The sequence below is a fragment of the Somniosus microcephalus genome, chromosome 22 (genome assembly GCF_052327205.1).
Source record: "Somniosus microcephalus isolate GS21.2 chromosome 22, FLI_Smic_1.0, whole genome shotgun sequence".
NCBI lineage: Eukaryota > Metazoa > Chordata > Chondrichthyes > Squaliformes > Somniosidae > Somniosus > Somniosus microcephalus.
The window spans coordinates 69,932,886-69,954,206 of NC_141008.1; the positions used below are offsets into that span (position 1 = coordinate 69,932,886).

The following is a 21,321-nucleotide window of genomic DNA, read 5'->3' on the forward strand; positions in this document are numbered from 1 at the left end:
CAGAATTCCCGTTCTACCTGGACCCCTCTCCCTGGCCTCTTACCCTCTCTAGATCTTTTCATTGCTAACTGCCGCCGTGACAGCGGCCGTCTCCATTTTTCTGCCCCCCTCACTCACTCCAACCTACCTCCCTCTGAACTTGCAGCACTCCATTCTCTCAGATCCAACCCTGACATTGTCATTAAACCTGCTGACAAGGGTGGTGCTGTTGTTGTTTGGCAAACCGACCTCTACCTAGGGGAAGCTGAACGCCAACTCTCCGACACCTCCTCCTACCTCTGCCTGGACCATGACGCCGCCACCGAACATCAAACCACCGTTTCCAAGACTGTCACTGACCTCATCTCCTCTGGAGATCTTCCCCCCGTGGCCACCAACCTCATAGTTCCCCAACCCCGCATAGCCCGCTTCTACCTCCTTCCCAAGATCCACAAACAGGATTGCCCTGGTAGACCCATCGTTTCAGCCTGTTCTTGCCCCACAGAACTTATCTCTTCCTATCTCAACTCCATCTTTTCTCCCCTTGTCCAGTCTCTTTTCTCCTACATCCACGAATCTTCTGACGCCCTCCGCCACTTTACAGTTTCCAGTTTCCTAGCCCCAACCGCCTCCTTTTCACTATGGATGTACAATCCCTCTACAGCTCCATCCCCCACCAGGATGGCCTGAGGGCGCTCCGCTTCTTCCTTGAACAGAGGCCCAACCAGTCCCCATCCACCACCACCCTCCTCCGCCTGGCTGAACTTGTTCACACATTGAACAACTTCTCCTTTGACGCCACTCATTTCCTCCAAATCAAAGGTGTTGCTATGGGTACCCGCATGGGTCCTAGCTATGCCTGCCTTTTTGTGGGATATGTGGAACACTCTTTGTTCCAGTCCTACTTGGGTCCCCTCCCTCACCTCTTTTTCCGGTACATTGATGACTGTATCGGTGCCGTTTCCTGCTCTCGCCCTGAACTACACAATTTCATTCACTTTGCCTCCAATTTCCACCTTTCCCTCACCTTCACATGGTCCATCTCCGACTCTTCCCTTCCTCGACTTCTCCGTCTCCATCTCTGGGGCTAGGTTATTGACCAACATTCACTACAAGCCCACTGACTCCCTCAGCTACCTGGACTACACTTCCTCCCACCCTGCCTCCTGTAAGGACTCTATTCCATTCTCCCAGTTTCTCCGTCTCCGCTGCATCTGCTCCGACGATGCCACCTTCCACACAAGTGCTTCCGACATGTCTTCCTTTTTCCTCAACTAAGGATTCCCCTCTACCGTGGTTGACACGGCCCTCAACCGTGTCCATTCTATCTCCCACACTTCTGCCCTCACCCCTGCCCCTCCCTCCCGGAACCACGATAGGGTTCCCCTTGTCCTCACCTTTCACCCCACCAGCCTCCACATTCAACGGATCATCCTCCGCCATTTCCGCCACCTTCAACGTGATCCCACCACCAAACGCATCTTCCCCTCCCCTCCCCTTTCAGCATTCCGTAGAGACTGCTCCCTCTGAGACATCCTAGTCCACTCCTCTAGCACCCCCAGCACCCCTTCCCCTTCGCCCGGCACCTTCCCATGCAAACGCAGGAGATGCAACACCTGCCCTTATACCTCCCCCCTTCCCACTGTCCAGGGCCCCAAACACCCCTTCCAGGTGAAACAGCAATTTACTTGTACTTCTTGCAATCTGGTATACTGTATTTGCTGCTCACGATGTGGTCTCCTTTACATTGGGGAGACCAAACGCAGATTGGGTGACCGCTTTGCGGAACACCTCCGTTCAGTCCGTAAGGGTGACCCCGAGCTTCCGGTTGCCTGTCATTTTAATTCACCGCTCCATTCCCACTCGGACCTCACCGTCCTTGGCCTCTTGCATTGTTCCACGGAAGCTCAACGTAAGCTCGAGGAACAGCACCTCAACTTCCGATTAGGCACTTTACAGCCTCCCGGACTCAATATCGAGTTCAACAATTTCAGATCATAACCTCGGCCCCTATTACATTTTTATATATATTTTTTATCCACACCTTTGTTTTGGCCCTTCCCCCTTTTTTTCTCTCCCACATGGCAGCTGTCTCCCATTCTGCCAGCGCATTTCACACCTAATCTAGAGCCGTCTTTTGTCTCCACTAGTCCGATCGCCATCTCGTCTGGCTTTGAATACCTCTTAATGTCTCTTCACTTCTCTTTTGTTCTTTCATCCCCATTTCCCAGCCCCCAAACTGGCCTTTTAATCTGTTTCATTTCTTGTGCTTTTTCAGTCTTGACAAAGGGTTTCAACCCGAAACGTTGACTCTATTTCTCTCTCCATGGATGTTGCCTGGCCTGCTGAGTTTTTCCAGCATTTTCTGTTGTTATTTTGTCAAATTGCAGGGTGCTTTTACCCACAAGCAATAATACAGGGAGTTACAGAGAAAAGACGAATTTGCATTTATATAGCCCATCAAATCCAGTACACATGATTGAAGTTATACTTAATGTAAGCCAAAGATACCTATCTATCCAACTATCAGTCTCTATAGCACCTTTGAATTGTCCCCTTTAAAAAGACAAAATCAAATGCATCTATTAGACATTCCGCGTTATAAGGACGGAAATCGATGTTGACAATTTGCCAGAAATACGCAGGAAATAGAGTCACAAATAATCAATGGCCCGGATTTTTCAGAGCCGATGTGCGTACACCATCGTAATCCTCCTGAAAGGCCTCGCAAGTTCCACATGTGTGAAAACCCGGAACTTGCAATCTGTCAAGGTTTGCCTCGACTGATAACCTCACCGACTCCAAAAACATTTTTGCTGGCGCAGAGTGAGGCTATTTGCACAACCGCTGCCCGGCAAATGCCCACGAATCCCTTATCCCTGGTAAAAGCAGGCGCAGGGTCTGCTTTCACCAGCACAAGGGTTAATATAAACGTTAAATTAAAAATTTTAAACTAAAAAAAATCATACACAGACATTTAAAACTAGTTTATGTAAATTTTGGCCCGGATTAAAATGTTTAAGGTTTATTTTTCAAAAAATGTAATTTTTATTGTAGATGCTTCATTAAATGGAGTTTTAATTAAATGTGAAAATGGAAACGTTTATTTTCATTCCAGTTGTGTAAATTATTTAATTATTTGGGATTGGGCTCATAGTAATGGGGATCCCATTTGTAAATGGAATCCCCATAAGCAGATGAGGAGTCCTCCTTTCTGATTGGAGGACCTGGCCCATGTGATCCCAGGAATGTTTCCGAACCGCCAGGCGTACTCCAGAAGTGCGCCTCCGGCCGCAACTTCCGACCCGTTATGAAATCAAGTGCTGAGTTTATTGCACATTAAAAACAATAAATTACTAATAAACTAAAAATTATAAATGATTTAACCATGCACCCAAAAGAAAACCAACCAAAAAAAGACTTTGAGAACACCAGAGGACTAATATTTAGAGAATTGCCACCCATTCCCTTATCAAACCTTAACTCTGCATTTTATGCAATAGGGCTGTATTTTCCACCCACTGACTATGAATAGGTAGAAGCTAGATTATGTTCTGCATTCCCACCACTCTCACTGCCTTACTTTGTGTTTTTTTTTTATTCGTTTATGGGATCAGGGCGTCGCTGGAAAGGCCAGCATTTATTGCCCATCCCTAGCTGCCCTTGAGAAGTTGGCGGTGAGCCACCTTCTTGAACCGCTGCAGTCCGTGTTCTGTTGTTATTTTGTCACATCAGTTCAATGGAAGAAATAAACCATGCCAAGGGTCAGAGTCTCTGAAAACTTTCTGAATGCCACGTGCCCACTCGCAACGAATGTGCAGCAGAGCCAGACCAGTCAGCCAGTCTTCACTCATAAAGTTCCTTTGTACTTCTGTCTTGAAGGCTTCATGGGAGACTAGGTCAACTGTGTAGGTATCCCACAGAGAATACACCAGTTCATCACTTTGGAAAAGGTGGACTTTATTTGGATTGAGGTTCTGAACAAGAAAGCTGTAACGGCATTCCATTAGTTGGTCCTATTACCACATGGTTCAAAATGGGATGAAGACCGTCATCCTGTAGGATTCTGCTGGGTTAGCTGGAGTGAGGTTGCTGTGATGCATTTGTCTTCTAAATGCTCCTGGCACAGATTTATTTTTGATGATTGTAGACTCTTCCCATGGTGTTACTTCTGCATATATTGTAGGCAGTCTGGCACTAGGTCCTCTGGCTGGCTTCTGAGAGCTTGGATAATAACTGTTGCTTCAGACAACAGAATCAAGTCAGCATCCACGTGATGTTGGAGTTTCATCATAATTTTTGCAGCTCTGAAACACTTTTCTTTTGCCATTCTGCCTATACGGACCTGGGCTTGCTTCTCACTACAGACCACCAGCTGATTTTCACCACCCTCCCTCCCAAACCCCTTTACCCACAGTGAGGGCTTCTCAAGATCAGGTATGGCATTCCCTATGGGTATCATCATGGAGAAGGAGCACAGGTCAGATTGCATTTATGAAGGATGGACACCACCAAATATTACCAGACTACACCCCCCTCCCCCCCCCAACCATAGAATATACAGGAAACACAAGGTGATAGGAAGGCCTCACTCAGGAGATGTGTATAAGAAGAGTGCACTTCACTAAAGAGGCAATAGGACAGCGCTGCATGTTACCTACTGCACGAGGACCTTCAGAAATGCTCATCTGCTCGCATTGCTTTCTCTGTGGCTTTGTAGGTGACCATCGTATTCAATTTTTATAGTGCTGTCTCATTTCAGGTAGACACCGGTGATCTCTGTAATATCAGCCAGGCTGCAGTAGGGGACGTACTTTAGAGAAGCTGCAAATTCATCACCTTTGACATCATAGCAAGCACAGCGAGATAGGTTCATCCAATTTTATAGACTTGCTGGCTTTCCCGAAGTCCAGGGTGCAATCAGCGGTCAGCAGTGAGAAGCAAGTCCATGTTACTTTACATGTTCCCACAGAACACCCCCTCAGCAGAAAGGGCTCCCACTCCCCCCAGTGACAACATGCAGAGGATTCAACACATCAACGCCAAATATACTGGCTCCCCTTCAACTCTGCAGGGAAGAAATTCATATCAACGGGCAGCTTCTGGGTGACGACTCCTACCCCTTGTTCCCACGGGTAATGGGGGGTGATTTTAACCCTACCCGCCACCTTCCTCCAGGTGGCACAAGTGATATTTACGGGAGGTTTTCTGTTACACACACCCAGCGGTCTGTGTCTCCTGATGTCAATTTTCTCAAGGGGGGCTTGCAAGTCTGAGTCTGTAAAATTATGGGCCCGGATTTTGTGGTGGTAATGACAGCAAAACTGTCAGCATCGATGTTATTACCCCCTCTGAAACTGACCGCAACTTCAGGATTTAGCGCATACGCAGACAAACGCAGAAATCCATAAGTTGTGGTCAGTCATTCCCTGCTCCTCCATAGGTTGCGCTGTGGAACTCCGGCAATAAATTCAAATCACACTGAAGGACTAAAACTGCCACTATTATGTTGGAATATCACTGTTAACCTCTGACATGAATCAGTCATTCATGAAAGACTTATGAAATAATACTGAGCGGCCTATGGGTGGTGCTGTCCAGGGAGAGTATAATTTCTCGGGCACAGGCCCAGCTTGCGTAGGACATTCTTAACAGGAACTAGTGAAGGACACAACTAGACCTCCATGTTGTAAAACAGTTGATTAAAGCTTTGTTTAACGCTTAGACTAAGTGCCTAGTAGTTTTCTTACGTCAACCCCCCCCCCCCCGAAAAAGGTAAGCCTTGTTGAAAGAGGTGTAACTGGGTTTTTAAACAGCATATTGACTGCTGAACAACCATTCTGTCCCTGCAAAACAAATTGTATATTTGTGGAATGTCAATTTTTCCATTAATATGATTACATGGTTTTTAAAATAGTTTATTTTAAGTTTGTTTATGATAATTCAGCTTTTACCTTAAACCTCTGTGTATGTCCCAATCTTTATTTCGCTCTCTGTAAAATTTATTTAAAAATAAATTATAATCTGTGCATTTTACTTCCTGGTTTGCTGTCTGTGAGAATTCTTCAATGTGATTGGCTGTTTAGCCTGCTTGATACCTGGGATGGCAGGAATGACGTATGAGGAGAGATTGGGTCGATTGGGCTTATACTCGCTGGAGTTTAGAAGAATGAGAGGGGATCTCATTGAAACTTATAAAATTCTAACAGGACTAGACAGACTAGATGCAGGAAGGATGTTCCCGATGGCGGGGAGTCCAGAACCAGGGGTCACAGTCTAAAGATAAGGGGTAAGCCATTTAGGACAGAGATGAGGAGGAATTTCTTCACCCAGAGAGTGGTGAACCTGTGGAATTCTCTACCACAGAAGGCAGTTGAGGCCAATTCATTAAATATATTCAAGAAGGAGTTAGATATATTTCTTAAGGCTAAAGGGATCAAGGGGTATGGGGAGAAGACAGGGACAGGGTACTGAGTTTGGATGATCAGCCATGATCTCATTGAATGGCGGAGCAGGCTCGAGGGGCCGAATGGCCTACTCCTGCTCCTATCTTCTATGTTTCTATGTTTGATGACATCACTGTTGCTGGTCGCTGGAGATTCACTTGATTTGGCGCCAGATTCAAACTCAGGTCGGGAGAGCTGAAATTCATGCCACAGAGATCGCTAGATCTTTGTGGGCAGCTTTCTTCGAGGTCAGTGGCAAGTGTGTCACGTCATCACTGACCGCAAATTCCAGGCCATTGTCTCTTCTGTGCCTGGGTGCCATACTCTGCTGGCCTTGTTTTGCTGTGTTTGCTAGCTGCACCTGTAGTGGGCATTATTGAAAAGTATCAGAAAAAAACTGATGAGACAGACTGTGAAGTTAGCAGAGAGTCAACTGAGCAAGCCAAACACTCCTTCCTCCCTACACTGCTCTTTCCTCAATCTGCTGCTGCTGCCGTGTTCGGCCCAAACTGTCTTTTGAAAGGCTACTTGTGAATTTCCACATATCCCAGCTGATTGCACTCGTTTTACACAGAATTTACCCCAAGGAGCAGGAGTAGGCCATTTCTCCCTTCGAGCCTGCTTCGCCATTCAATAAGGTCACGGTTGGTCTTCTACCTCATCTCCACTTTCCTGCACTCTCCCCATATCCCTTGATTCCCTGAATATCCAAAAATCTATCGATCGCGGTCTTGAATATGCTCAACGACTGAGCCTCCACAGCCCTCAGAGGCAGAGAATTCCAAAGATTCACCACCCTCTGAGTGAAGAAATTTCTCATCTCAGTCCTAAATGGCCGACCCCTTATTCTGAGACTGTGACCCTGGTTCTAGACTCCCCAGCCAGGGGAAACATCCTCCCTGCATCTACCCTGTCAAGCCCTGTAAGAATCTTGTATGTTTCAATGAGATCACCTCTGGTTCTTCGAAACTCTAGAGAATATAGGACTAGTCTACTCAATCTCTCATGCAAATGAAGTGACCCAAGAAATGCATATAAATACCTGTCCAGACCACTGCAAGTCTAAATGTTTTTCGATTGACGTAAAATCAGTGCAACTCACAAGGAAATCCCTCACACACACAGTGTCAATCCCAGTCAGGACTTCACATGACTGCAGAACTAAGTCGAGTGAGACTCCAGAGGAAGGAAGTTGCTTCTCATGGAATGCAAATCCCATTGTCGTGTAAATGCACCCTGAGTGCGCCCTTTAGAGCCCTCTTTTTGAATAGTTTCAGCAACACCTATCTCCGCAGTAAAGCCCGTGCCTTTCTGAAAGCACATCATGTCAGCTGTTCACAGGAGTGACCGCCAGTAACCCCTCGCTTTAGCGCCACCCCCATTGTGCCAACACTGAATGGCAGTCTAGAGCTCAGTGACCGATAGTTACCCCGCATTGCAAACTCTGTAGCCAAGTTCCAGATAATCCTCGTAGCCCTGCTTATAGATATCTTGTAAGGACACAACCTGGAATTTTAGTACGTTGTTAATTTATCTCGAAATTTTAAAAAGAAATATACAACTTATATGGGGGGGGGGGCAATATTTTAACAATAAAGGGACTTTAGTCCATACATTTCTCGTCTGCAGAAAATGTTTGAAAAATTCTCATTCCGGATGCATCACTTCGAAATGAAATGAGAGAAACATTGATCCGCTCTTCGCAATGCACAGAACTCTACAACTTTTCACATGATGGGATATTCGGATTATTTTACATTAAAAAATCCAGTGAACTGCAGATCATTCGGGGAAAAAATACCTCCTTAATAGGGAGAACAACGAAATCAAAAGCGATTTTATACATAAGCAGCCGCTGAACAAAATAATAAGACTTTTAATAAGGTAGAAACATCTGTGTATGAATTTGAAACGGATACATTACTACCTCTGTATATTTTTTCTGGCACTATATAAAAGGATTGTTTAGCTTTCAAGTGAATATAAAAGGTAGCCACTTCGGTACAGCATCTTGTGTGGCTTTCAAGCTGTCTTTTTGTAGGCTGCACTGCTGATTAGCATACTCTCCATCAGGAGGTTCAGGCGCCTGCTCGGGAATTAGGTCAGACTCACACTCCCTTCAAAACTCGATATTGCATTCGATTTGTTGCCCTGAGGGAGGGTACAGCATCGCCTGTTCCCTCGTATGATTTTACATCAGTTGGGTTGGTCCTTTCATCACTGTGGGACATTCAACTTTACGAATCCTTCCTATAGGCTGTTAACCAAAACAAAGGGAGCCGGGGGAAAGTCAGTGGAATGGCTAAGCACGTTTCTCAGAGTCTCAGACTCTCTTACTGAAGGGAAACTTTGTTTTCACTTTTCACAAGGAGTTTGGCACCGGCTCTGTTTGTTAAAAGAATAGCATAGGTTGTGGGGTGGGGGCACTTTTAGAATTGATTAAGATTAAATGTTTAGAAATGACTTACTAATGAAATTATTTGTATAATTTTGGAACCCCTAGAAACGAATGACTGCAAACTTAACAGGCAATGGAGTCACTTTGCACAGATCTTACCACAAGCTTGTCTATTTTCACAAGCCTCTACCCAATTATGTCAAAATGATCAATAGTGACAATCTAAGTAAGGCAATATAATGTTCAAAGCAGTTAAACACGAAAGCACTGGTACGCTCGTATTAATAGCACAGAAGAGGTTCTGGAGGTAGAGGCAGCTTTCTGAAAGTGATCTCGACACGCTGTTATGGGGTTCATTTAGGCTGCAAATTTACCATCCCTGGGAAGAGAAAAATCACTTTGCAGCAATATTAAAGTTGCTGTACAAATCCTGAGTTGGACTTCGAGATTCTAGAAAGACTTGCATTTATATAGCACCTTTCACGACCTCAGGATGTGCCCAAAGTGCTTTACAGCCAATTAAGTACTTTTGATATGTTATAATGTAGGAAATGTGGCAGCCAATCTGCGCACAGCAAGGTCCCACAAACAGCAGCGTGATAATGACCAGATAATCCGTTTTAGTGACGTTGATTGAGGGATAAACATTGGCCAGGACATCAGGGAGAACCCTGCTGCTCTTCGCCATAGTGCCATGGGATCTTTTACATCCACCTGAGAGCACAGACGGGGCCTCGGTTTAACATCTCATCCGAAAAAGCGGGGAACAGTCCTGTGAGACTTTTTTGCAGGTCTCACATCATGTCAGTGTGACATTGCATGGCGTACTGTCTGACTACCTGGCTGGAGCCAGTATTATGGCTACCGGTCTCCAACCAGTAGAAGCAGCATAAATGCACCAGAAGTGTGATGTGAATCCCTTTACCATATGATGAGTTCCCAAACTGGGCCAGGCTGTAAGGACTAGAATCCAAGGAAGTGCTATAACCTACAAGGCTACAAAACAAGAGCTGGAAAGTGGGATTAGGCAGGAGAGCTCTTTTTCGGCCAGCACAGACACGATGGGCCGAATGGCCTCCTTCTGTGTTGTGATTTTCTATGATTCTATGAAGCCACATCTACCCCAGACGCAGGAAAAAGCAGGATTAAAGGGTTAAAGGCAGCAGAACATTGGTTCTGAGGGCCATTGGAAGAATGCTAGGAGTAGGTTGCTTTCTACACATCCTTTGGGTGTGGTGCGCGGCGGAGACCATGGGTATAGCCAGACACACCCACTGTACACAAATCTACACACGCTTTATCCACTGGGGCAACACTGGGTGAAGTCACAACACACCCACAGGATCTGGCCGGAAGAGTGCAGCCACTCGCTGCTTGATGATCTTCTCACTGCTGATCTGAGCTGCAGCTTTATTGTAGGACCAGACTGTACTGCAGGCTTCAAGGGGAAATTGCTGGCCTCGCTACGCATCAGGAAGGTTCATCCACTGCTCAGAGAGGGCTCCTCTGCAGCAAAGCAGTAGTAAGAGCCGCAGATGGGACCAGCAGTGTGAAAGACACTAAGGATGGAAAGTGCTTTTGTGAAACGGGAGCATCCTGGAGAGGGAAAATAGCTGTGTGAATTGGGGGTGAAAAGTGCCTTTATGAAGGGTGGGAGGGGGGCTTAAAGAAAGACTTGCATTTAAATAGCACCATTCCATCCTCAGGGTATCCCTAAACACTACACAGCCAGAGAATTCCCTGGGAATACCATGGGAATCCTATATACCCATTTGAACAGGAAGACAAGGCCTTGGTTTAGCATCTCACCTGAGCGGCAGCATCAGTGCTGCACTGAAGCATCAAATGAGATTATACGGAGTGGGATATAGGAACATAGGAACAGGAGTAGGCCATTGAGCCCCTTGAGCCAGTTCCACCATTCAATGAGATCATGGCTGATCGGTAAGCTAACTCCATATACCCGCTGACGTAATAAAGACTCACTGCGCACTTGGTTGTACATAAAGCAAGGCTTTAATCGACTTGTAACAAAACATGGAGGTCTAGTTAGTAGTCACTAGCTTCCTGTTTCCAGACTGTCTCTGGCCAAGGTGGGCCCACGCCTGAGTATTTATACTCCTCGGGTGGCGCCCTCAGCTGGCCATTCAGTAGTACTTCTTGTAGAAGTTGCGATTTATGACACCCCCCTTTGGCCCATATCCCTTAATACATTTGGTTAACAAAAATCTATTAATCTCAGATTTAAAATTAACAATTGACCTAGCATCAATTGCCATTTGCAAAAGTGAGTTCCAAACTTCTACCAGCTTTTGCATGTAGAAGTGTTCCCATACTTCATTCCTGAAAGGCCTGTCTCTAATTTTTAGACTATGTCCACTAGTCCTAGAGTCCCCACCCAGCAGATAGGCCTTTCCACCATCTACAACGCACAAGTAAAGAGTGTGATGGAATACTCTCCGCTTGCCTGGATGAGTGCAGCTTCAACAACACTCAGGAAGCTCAACACCAGCCAGGACAAAGCACCCGGCTTGATCGGCACCACATCCATCACCTTAAACACTAACTGCCTCCACCATTGGCGCACCGTGGCTGCAGTGTACGCCATCTACAAGACGCACTGCAGCAACTCGCCAAGGCTTCTTCAGCAGCACCTCCCAAACCTGCGACCTCTTCCACCTAGAAGGACAAGGGCAGCAGGCGCATGGGAACACCACCACCTCCAAGTTCCCCTCCAAGTCACACACTATCCTGACTTGGAAATATATCACCGATCCTTCATCGTCGCTGGGTCAAAATCCTGGAACTCCCTCCCTAACAGCACTGTGGGAGCACCTTCACCACACGGACTGCAACGGTTCAAGAAGGCGGCTCACCACCACCTTCTCAAGGGCAATTAGGGATGGGCAATAAATGCTGGCCTTGCCAGCGATGCCCACATCCCATGAATGAATTTTTAAAAATGAAGTGTTGGGGGGGGTTACCTCAATGAAGAGGAGTCATTATTCGGGTAGATTTGGGGGAAATGATGCCCTGGTTGGTCTGTTGAATATGGATCATTTTAAATGTCACTTATTTTTCTTTTTTATAAGAGCACAAGCCTATCAATTGTCAAGTACAAAACGTGTTTCAGCTTAACCAAATGTAGCATATTAATGTCAATTCCATTTTTTCCCAGAACAGCATGTTCCGCAGACTCTGTACTGTCTGATATACACAGCGTCCTTTTGTTTCTCAGGTTTGATAGTGAACTGAGTAAAGTACATAATTATACTAATTTATAAAGAAAATACATTAGCGTGGCTGTACTTGTGATGTGATTGGATTATTAAAAGCTCAATAGATTTGACGTGTCATTTTGTCAAATCCAAATTAAGTCCAGCCCTTAACAAGACTTTAAGCAGATGCCAAACACCCATTAAACGAAAAACAGGTTTTACAAGTTTGAATGTAAACTAAGTCACTTTTGTTCCCACGGCAGAACATTCTCTCGGGTGTATCTTTTCCCGGGGGGGGCGCGGGGGGAGAAACCAAAGAAAAAAGAAATCAGAAACCAAGAATGCTTCGTTCAAAAGGCGCTCGATAAATCCCAGAGAAAGCTGAAGCTGATCGGTCCCTTAAACATCATCCGATCTCTGATCGCCAAGGAAATCACTCCACAGCACTCCTCCCTTCCACCAAATAAAAAAAATGCTGAGACTCGGCGACTTTAAAAGGGGTTCTGCGAGGTAACTCGCGGTCAGACTCGCCCGAGCAGATGGAGCTCTGGCTTGTGGCGACCCTTCAGGCGCTGTCAGTTTCCCAGTGGTGCTGAAAGTGACTCGGCAGCGATGTGGTCGCTCGTCTTGGCGCTGCTGTGGTCCTCGGATACAAACTTGGTCAACTGCGACCTGGGCGCTTGGCAGGGGACGGGCAGGGCTGGCGTTCACTACCTGGTGAACGGCACCTACTGTGCCAAGAGGTCCGGCGTCCTGGCCGGGGCAAAGCAACCGATTTTGGCCCAGATTTCCGACGGCAGCGAGATGGTGCTGTCGGTGCTGGGGCGCAGTGGCCAGGTGCTGGGCTGCTCCGTCACAAGCGAACGGGACGCGGTCCAGTCCTTCATGCACGCCTGCCGGCTCAGGTCCAGCCAGCAGCCAGGCGGCGCTTTCACCCCGAGGACTGCCCTTAAAGAGCGCTGGCAGACGGAGAGAGGCGACTGCCAGTCGTTACTGCGCCAGAAAGGGGCTCCTCGCCAAGAAGATGTAGCTGCCGGCCGGCCCTCCCGGAACACCGGGCCGGGGGCTCGATCCCCCCGACAGACGATTCTTCGCAGGAGTAAGAGGGGCTTCACCTACCCCGGGACCCTGTGGTGCGGGGCTGGGAACAACGCCGACAGCTATGAGCATCTGGGTAACTGGACAAAAAAAAACCCAAAACCGATTAATACTTTGCGGTTATGTTGTTTCATTTACAAGTTTTAATCTAGAACGGAACTACAAATAGTTTAATAGCAAAACGTAATTTGACAGAATTGAAAGAGTTAAACGCTCACTTTTAAAACAGTTTGCAAGGACAGAAGCGTTAGAGCGAAAAAAATAACATTAATAAGTCTCCAGCATAAAGTAGCCAGGGAGGCAACTCAATTACGTTTAAAATTCCGAGATCTTCTGCGCTCCTTTGGTTTGATTCCGCCCAGATTAAGAACATAAGAAGATATTAGGAGCAGGAGTCGGCCATACCACCCCCGAGCCTGCTCCACCATTCAATGAGATCATGGCTGATCTTCAACCTCAACTCCACTTTCCCGCCCGATCCCCATATCCCTTGATTCCCCTAGAGTCCAAAAATCTATCCCAGCCTTGAATATACTCAACGATTCAGCATCCACAGCCCTCTGGGGCAGAGAATTCCAAAGATTCACAACTCTCTGAGTGAAGAAATTCCTCCTCATCTCAGTCTTAAAATATCCTGAGACTACGCCCCCTAGTTTTGGACTCTCCAGCCGGGGGGAAACAACTTCTCACCATCTACCCTGTCAGTCCCCCTCAGAATCTAATATGCTTCAATGATTAAGCTGTTATCTGGGCGGAAACTCCTATGTTTAAAACTATTTTCAGAAAGTGTTGTCTGCAGGTCCCGCGGTGAGGCTGGTACCATTCGACCATCGTTAAGTTTCTTAATCACTTCTGATGAGCCGAAATACATTTTAACAGGCGTGGAATTGTATCTTTTGTTTTCCAGGTGAGTTTTCAGAAACAGATAAATGCTGCCGGGAGCACGATCATTGCGCTCATGTGATCCACCCTTTCGCATATTCCTACGGTCACAGGAACTTCAGGCTGCACACACTGAGCCACTGCGACTGCGATGCTGAGTAGGTAGCGGCCATTCGGCCCCTCTGTGCTTCCCCCTGTCTGTTCATTGGGGAACTGGAACAACGTGTCATTGGGAGGGGTTTTAGTGGAGAAATAAGTGACTGTGACCCCAAAAACCTTTTGACAGGGAATTGTGGAAAAGAATGCAAAGGCAATCCATAGGGACTCTGGGGTGTTATCACAGCTCTTGTAGTTTGGGGGACGGGGTGTGTGTGTGATTAAACATTGGAGAAATTATTTGCAGCTTGAAACAAATAATTAAAAAATATATAATCAAGGACTAAGTTAGAAGGGGAAACGGCAGGAGATAAAAATCAAGGAAACAGGTCAAGTGACAAATTTGCAGATGTAAACCTGTAGATTTTCCTCTTTCTGTGCTCTCTCTCTCACTCTCCACCTGCCTTCTCCTCGCAGGTTAAAGCAGTGCTTAAGAAGAGTCAACGACACGTCTTCCCGGGTTGTGGGACAGGCATTCTTCAATGTGTTAGCAGTCTCCTGCTTTGACTTGGTCTACGAGGAGCACTGTATTGAACGGTATTGGTACGGCTGGTGAGTTCACTTTTAACAATGTTGTAAATGACGCAGGCGAGTCAATGCATAGGCTGCACACTGGAAATAGCTGGTACTTGGCTCTTTCGATTTAATGATTTCACATGACACATGGAGTCAACTTCAAAGTGATGGGCTGTCATTTCAAAGAATGTCTGTATTCAGTGTGACAGACATGAACATATTGCACAAAACCCTTGGTTTTGCAAACGCCTTTGATCTATTAAGGGTAATAGACCGCGAGCCAAGATTTTCTTTGTACCATATGTGTGATGAAATCATAACCCTTTTCTTTATAAATAGGCTTAAGATTTTGTTCCGCTATGGCACAGAAAAATTCTCCCCCATATAATCAATGCAAATCTGTTCATTTATTCTATAATTACATTAAGGTGTGATCCTTAAGAGTATGTACTCTTTTCTGTGCAACACGATTCATAATTAGACAACAACTTAGTTTAAGTTGGTATATAACAAACTATTACACATATTCACACAGAATTAGACTTTGAGCATTTAGCTGTATGGAAACAATGAAAGCCCCATATTGTTGATGCTCATGGAAAATAGATAGCCCATATCAAATCATTTAGTGGTTATTATGGGAAGAGTTTTGGGTAAAACAATGTCAGCTGTGGCTCAGTTGGTATCACCCTCACCTCTGAGTCAGGAGGCTGTGAGTTCAAAGTCCCACTCCAGGGACTTGAGCACATAAAGCTAGGCTGACACTCAAGTGCAGTGCTGAGGGAGTGCTGCACTGTCGGAGGTACTGTCTTTCGGATGAGACACTAAACCGAGGCCCCATCTGCTTTCTCATGTGAATGTAAAAGATCCCATGGCACTATTTTGAAGAAGAGTAGGGGAGTTATCCCTGGTGTCCTGGCAAATATTTCTCCCTCAATCAACATAACAAAACAAATTATCTGGTCATTATCACATTGCTGTTTGTGGGAGCTTGCTGTGCGCAAATTGGCTGCCACGTTTCCCACATTACAACAGTGACTACACTCCAAAAGTACTTCATTGGCTGTAAAGCACTTTGAGACGTCTGGTGGTCGTGAAAGGCGCTATATAAATGCACGTCTTTTTTTAAAACTCCATTTTGAAATTCCACTTGCCACTGACCAAACAGTAACTTAAGATTTGGTTCATTCAGACCACTGCCAGTTAACATGGTACTATATTAATTCAATAATCAATTGAAATGTCAATCCTGGTTTGTGGTTGTAAAAGGAGGGATTTTGCTAATTTTATACACCAGCAAATTTCAGCTAATAGTTTTCATATGTCTATGGTTCAGGCACTGATTAAACTATACAGATGGTGGGGGAATACTGTGGAAGATTTCTGTGTAGTGAATAAAATCATTTAGGATGTAAGAGGTTTCAATTATTTCTGATCATATTTGTAAGGTGCAAGAAGTACGATCGTGTTCTCATTGCTGTACCCAGAGACTCTGTGCTGTATGATTATGGAGGAGATTTGATCGATGAGCTAATAGTGGAGCCTAATCCTGACTCAGACACCCCAACAACCTTTTCTTGGCTAAGCGGCACCCCATCATTTACAGCCACCCCAGGAATCGCTAAACCGGAAGCTACAAGCCAACAGTCAACACTTGGCCAAGTGCTTAATGCAGCAGAAGACCTCCTTAAAGTCATGGCAACTGTCACTCAGAGCTCTGCCCACGGCAATGTGCCCGGCACTGCAAGCAGCACTGCGAACGAGAAGACCGGCATTTCATCAGACAAAGCCAAGAAGAAGAAAAAGAAAAGAAGGAAAGGCAAAAAGGGAAGGAAGGGGAAAGGAAAGAAGAAAAATCGCAAAGCCAAACTCAGTTCCCAAAACAGCAAGGCAACTAATATATTGCCAATCCTGGAAAAGAAAATTCATAACAAGGAGGACTATTTCACTGAGATTGAGAAGACGGGAAATAATAATGAGTTTAATCAACGTTTCTTTGACAATTCTATGGATTTGGTAGTAAAAGGAGATATTTTTAATGACGTCATGAATGATGAATCTTACAGAGGGGACAGCTTCACTCAGCTTTATCAGACCTTCACCGAGGCTGTGACCAAACCTAATCGCAGATTTCAACATTACAGAGCTGAAGGCTTTACACCCCTAGCAGTTCCACCGATCCCTAAATCTGAATTTTATAGAGAAGGTCTGACCGCCAAATCACTGCGCAAGCCAGATGATGCACATCTGTCCTACAGAGAAGAAACATTCACCCCGCCACCTACTAAACAAAGTCCCAATTCTCGCTCCAACAAAAAAGAAACTTCAGTTTTAACGGTGGTTACGTCTGGACAATACAGAGAGGAGGCATCTACTCCCTTGACTATCCACAAAAAGCTTAACGAGGTGGCGATAAATGCTAAGCTGAAAGCAAACCAACCGGCTCCTCCATCAGATAGAAAAAACAAGAAACAACGGCGTAAAAGAAAAGGCAGGAGGAGGCAGCATGAAAAGACCTCAACAAGAGAACAAGCTGATGTTACCGACAGCCCCCAGCAAGGTTGTTCACAGTGTACTCGTTAACTAGCATTACAGCTTAACCTCCATGTGCATGCATATTAAAGTATGCATGGGCCAAATGCATGTATGTGCCAAATCACAAATTATACCGTAAATCATAAAAACTTTGTGACTGGTGAAAGTATGCATGCCGTTACAATGATATCATGGAGAAGAGTGGGCTTCCTGAAATAGACTCGAAGTATACACTGAGGTTTCTTACTGTGTTTTGGTTCATTTGTTGGTTCATGATTTGTATGAATGGACCCAACTACCCCATAGAAAGGAACCTTTATAAAGTTTAATAAATCTAATACCTTTTAGCCACTTTGTTGCTGAGTACATTTTCTCTAGTTGAAGCACATTTGAAGATATTCAGCTGCCGTTCTTTCCCGTCACGATTCATCCCTTTCCCTCAAAAATAGCTTCGACAAATTACAAAGTTGATAGAGTAATGGCGTAATGTCTTGTGTTTACAAATCAATGAAGATAATGTTACTATGATGGGTGTTATGGCTTGTTTGAAATGTCAATGTTTGCAGATTGACGGAATTGTAGTTTCTGGCCCTGATCAGCTGTGAAACTTACTATTGGAGATTGTGTGTAGGAAGCCAGCAATTTCCAGCTGCTACCACTTTTTCTTTCAACGTGTAAAAACTGTTAACATTTTGATCCAAAGATGTGCGGGTTAGGTTGATTGGCTATGATAAATTGACCTTAGTGTTAGGGGGATTAAATACGTGGGGTTACAGGGATAGGGTGGGATATGTGTTGGTGTAGGGGTTACGGGGATTGGGTGGGATATGTGTCGGTGCAGGCTCGATGGACCGAAATGGCCTCTATCTGCACTGTGGGGTTTCTGTGATTCTGTGATTCTCTGGTTGTTGCAAGGAGGTTGGTTGATCTTCAAAGGAAAAAACACCCGTATACTCCAGAGAGCTTCTCACGATCTTTAGCCTTCTATTCACCATCTTTATGACCAGTCTGGAATAGAAACTATATGAGCATGATGGTTCCATATATATCAGATTTCGGTAAATTTTTGGATCCTTAGGGAACCAAGGGATATGGGGATAGGGTGGGAAAGTGGAGATGAGGTAGAAGATCAGCCATGATCTTATTGAATGGCAGAGCAGGCTCGAAGGACCAAATGGCTCCTACCTCTTATGTAGAGTGTTATGCACATTCATTTCATTAATATGTTCTGAAATACATTAAAAAAATTATGACTGAACTCTTAATGACTTTATAAATCTTACATAATATGGTGCATGATACTTCAAATTTTAATGCCAGGCCATTTTCAGTGGTGCTACAGTTAGTCTCAATGCCCCGGGTTAGGGTGGAAACTATTAGGTGAGGGATCTCCCTTTACATCTCAATCTAATAATTCATGAGGGAAGTGCACGTGTGTGAATGTCAGGTGGAGATAGGATCAGACTCATCTGTGATGCTTTCACAGTCAAGTATGCCTGCAACACTTAGTGCCACATATGGAGTGGCCACTTGGGTGAGAGTGGCTGGTCACTGTAGAATCATATCCCAGCAAGGTGTCAACACTTTGAGAGCAGAAAAGGAGGATGAAAATTGGTTGGAAAAAAAAGAGGAAAAAAGTTCCTTATGAAAAAAAGCGGGAAAAAGCACCAAGATGTGATTTAACACTTTATCAAAGGATGGTCGACAGGCATTTATGAGGCTCATGTGGGTCTTCTGTCGCGGAAGTATAACTCTTTGAATGGTTCATTCAGCTGCCCTGCCTCACTTAGTCCTGATGTGAGAAGTACAAATAATGAGGGCAATCAGACACAACAAAAGAGCCTTCCCTCTATTCTGATCTGTCCAACCCATATATTGTGAAATCATAGTTAACGATGAACTATTTCATGCTAGGTGTGCTATCCTCAGCCATGTTGCACCATAGGTCTCACCTTTCTCAGAATTAAAGCTTACTTTGCTCTGTGCACTTTCTTTTAAGCACACATGGGGTTGAACAGATTACCAACTGTGTTAAAGGAACACCGACAGGAATTTAATCGGAACACTTTAATGAGTGTGCTGAAGTAGCATACAGGGGAAATTAAATCCTTTTATGGTTTAACAACCATTTCTAACATAAAGTAACTAATATTAATGAAATTTAAGAACATTAACAATGAAGTGGTTAAATAATGCACATTATAGGTCAACAATGTATAATAGCTTTCTCATGCTCTTCTATAGAAAATTCCAGCCCTCCCCCATTGCTACAAGCAAGAAACTACTAAGTGACATTGTGATATGTGGTATACTATTCTGAAGTCCTGAATGACTCATTATCTGGCTGATTTGTAATTGAGCAACAATTTAGTTTAGCCGAAGGCAGAAACAATCAATAGGAAAGTTGTCTGAAGAAAAAGCTGAAAGTCACTTGACATCGCCGCTAACTGCTAAAGAGCTGCCACCAATCTTTTTGAACCTTAGACTCTACATACTGTAGTGAAATGGTGCTTGAAATGGTGGATTTTGCAGTTAGATCCCAATAACTAGATGGGGTTTTACAGAGAAATAATTAATCTTAACTCCAATCTTGAGTATTTCCTCTCAAGAAGCTGTATTATATCAGTCCTGTGGAGCTTATAGTTCTCTGAAGCGAGGAAAAGGTCTAAAATGTTATCTTAAAACGGAAGTAAGATTCTCCAATAGGCCTTAGGAACATTTTATAATTAATTTATTGCACAAGGTAAAGTTACAAATTATTAATAAAACAGACTGAAATTTTGGTTAATGTCATGGAAAGTCTATCCCTCACCCAGTGAATCTATAGTGAGTGAATTCTTCCAACCATAAATGTATATAGTTCAAAGTGTACAGTGCAGACACCTGCCTTTTATTGGTTTATTTTTTGTTTCCTCACCAAGTTTCTCCCCTCTCCTTCCCTCCTGTCTTGAAAACATTAACACTTTGCTCCACAAGAGCCAATTGCACTCTCAGTACCTCATCCAAATGGCCATTAGTCATGTATAAGCCTTGATGAGTTAGCAGGCTATTTCTTTATGTGGGGCATCACAGTTGAGCCATATCCTGTCCTCACCTGGCACCCACACACCAGAGAGCTGTGGAGACGGAGTCATTGCATATAATCAAGGCAGAGATCGACAGATATTTAACCTACAGGGGAGTCAAGGGTTATGGGGAGCGGGCGGGAAAGTGGAGTTGAGGCCAAAATCAGATCAGCCATGATCTTATTGAATGGCGGAGAAGGCTCGAGGGGCCAAATGGCTGACTCCTGCTCCTATTTTTACGCTCTTATATATGCTCTATCAGTGTTGTCTGGATAACTTTGGCTGATTTCCCGCCTCCCCTTGCCTCCCTAATTCAGCTGTGCTGTAATTTTTCTACTTTTGCCTCAGTTGAGATAGTTTAACTTGACACAGACCAGGTATTACCTGGTTTCTTCCCTTAATGTATATATAGCTCAGTTCTTACAGACTTGAGTTGCTAAGCCATTGTTAGGGGAGGGGGTGAAAATCACCTGGCATTTAGAACGAGTTTGATGCAGCATCCCCATACAGGTAATGGTCCCACTTCTCAGGAATGATGATTTGCAAAGAAATGCTATGCTTTAATTTGAATATTGAAATGCTGCGCTTGAATAGCCTCTATGTTTATCTAATCTCAACTGTATCCTTTTGTGGATGAGACAAAAGGGAACGAATGTTGAAGTGGGCAAGTGACAGCTACATTTATTCTGTGAATCCTGCCACCAGACGAGGCAGTGAGGAAAACAGATCTGTTTCATCAAGAGTCTGTGAGCCACACACGAACATCCCAACAGTGCTGCACTGTCAGCAGTTATGCACATTCTTTACATGCACTTAAAGTGAACAATCAGTTATTGTTAATTTTCAGCATATTCCCAACATATTCCAAGAAACATTTTTAAATGTTGCAGTAATATTTTTAATCCACCCCCGAGAACATGCTGACATTAACCCTTCCCGTGCTGCTGTGAGGCAAGGCACGGTGTCCAGCAGTCTGAGAAATGACCAAGACTTATCACAAAAAGGAATTGAGATTCATCCAAAGTCAA

At 44.7% G+C, this 21,321-nt stretch overlaps 1 protein-coding gene across 1 annotated transcript; it reads left to right on the forward strand.

Annotated features, from left to right (window-relative positions):
• Window positions 1-12,556: 12,556 nt before the first annotated feature.
• On the forward strand, window positions 12,557-17,575 carry proca1 (protein interacting with cyclin A1). The gene is made up of 4 exons (XM_085965025.1): window positions 12,557-13,215; window positions 14,047-14,179; window positions 14,595-14,729; window positions 16,142-17,575. The coding sequence occupies exons 1-4, from the start codon at window positions 12,654-12,656 to the stop codon at window positions 17,274-17,276; spliced, it is 1,965 nt and encodes a 654-aa protein (XP_085821151.1). The 5' UTR covers window positions 12,557-12,653; the 3' UTR covers window positions 17,277-17,575.
• The last annotated feature ends 3,746 nt before the right edge of the window (window positions 17,576-21,321 follow it).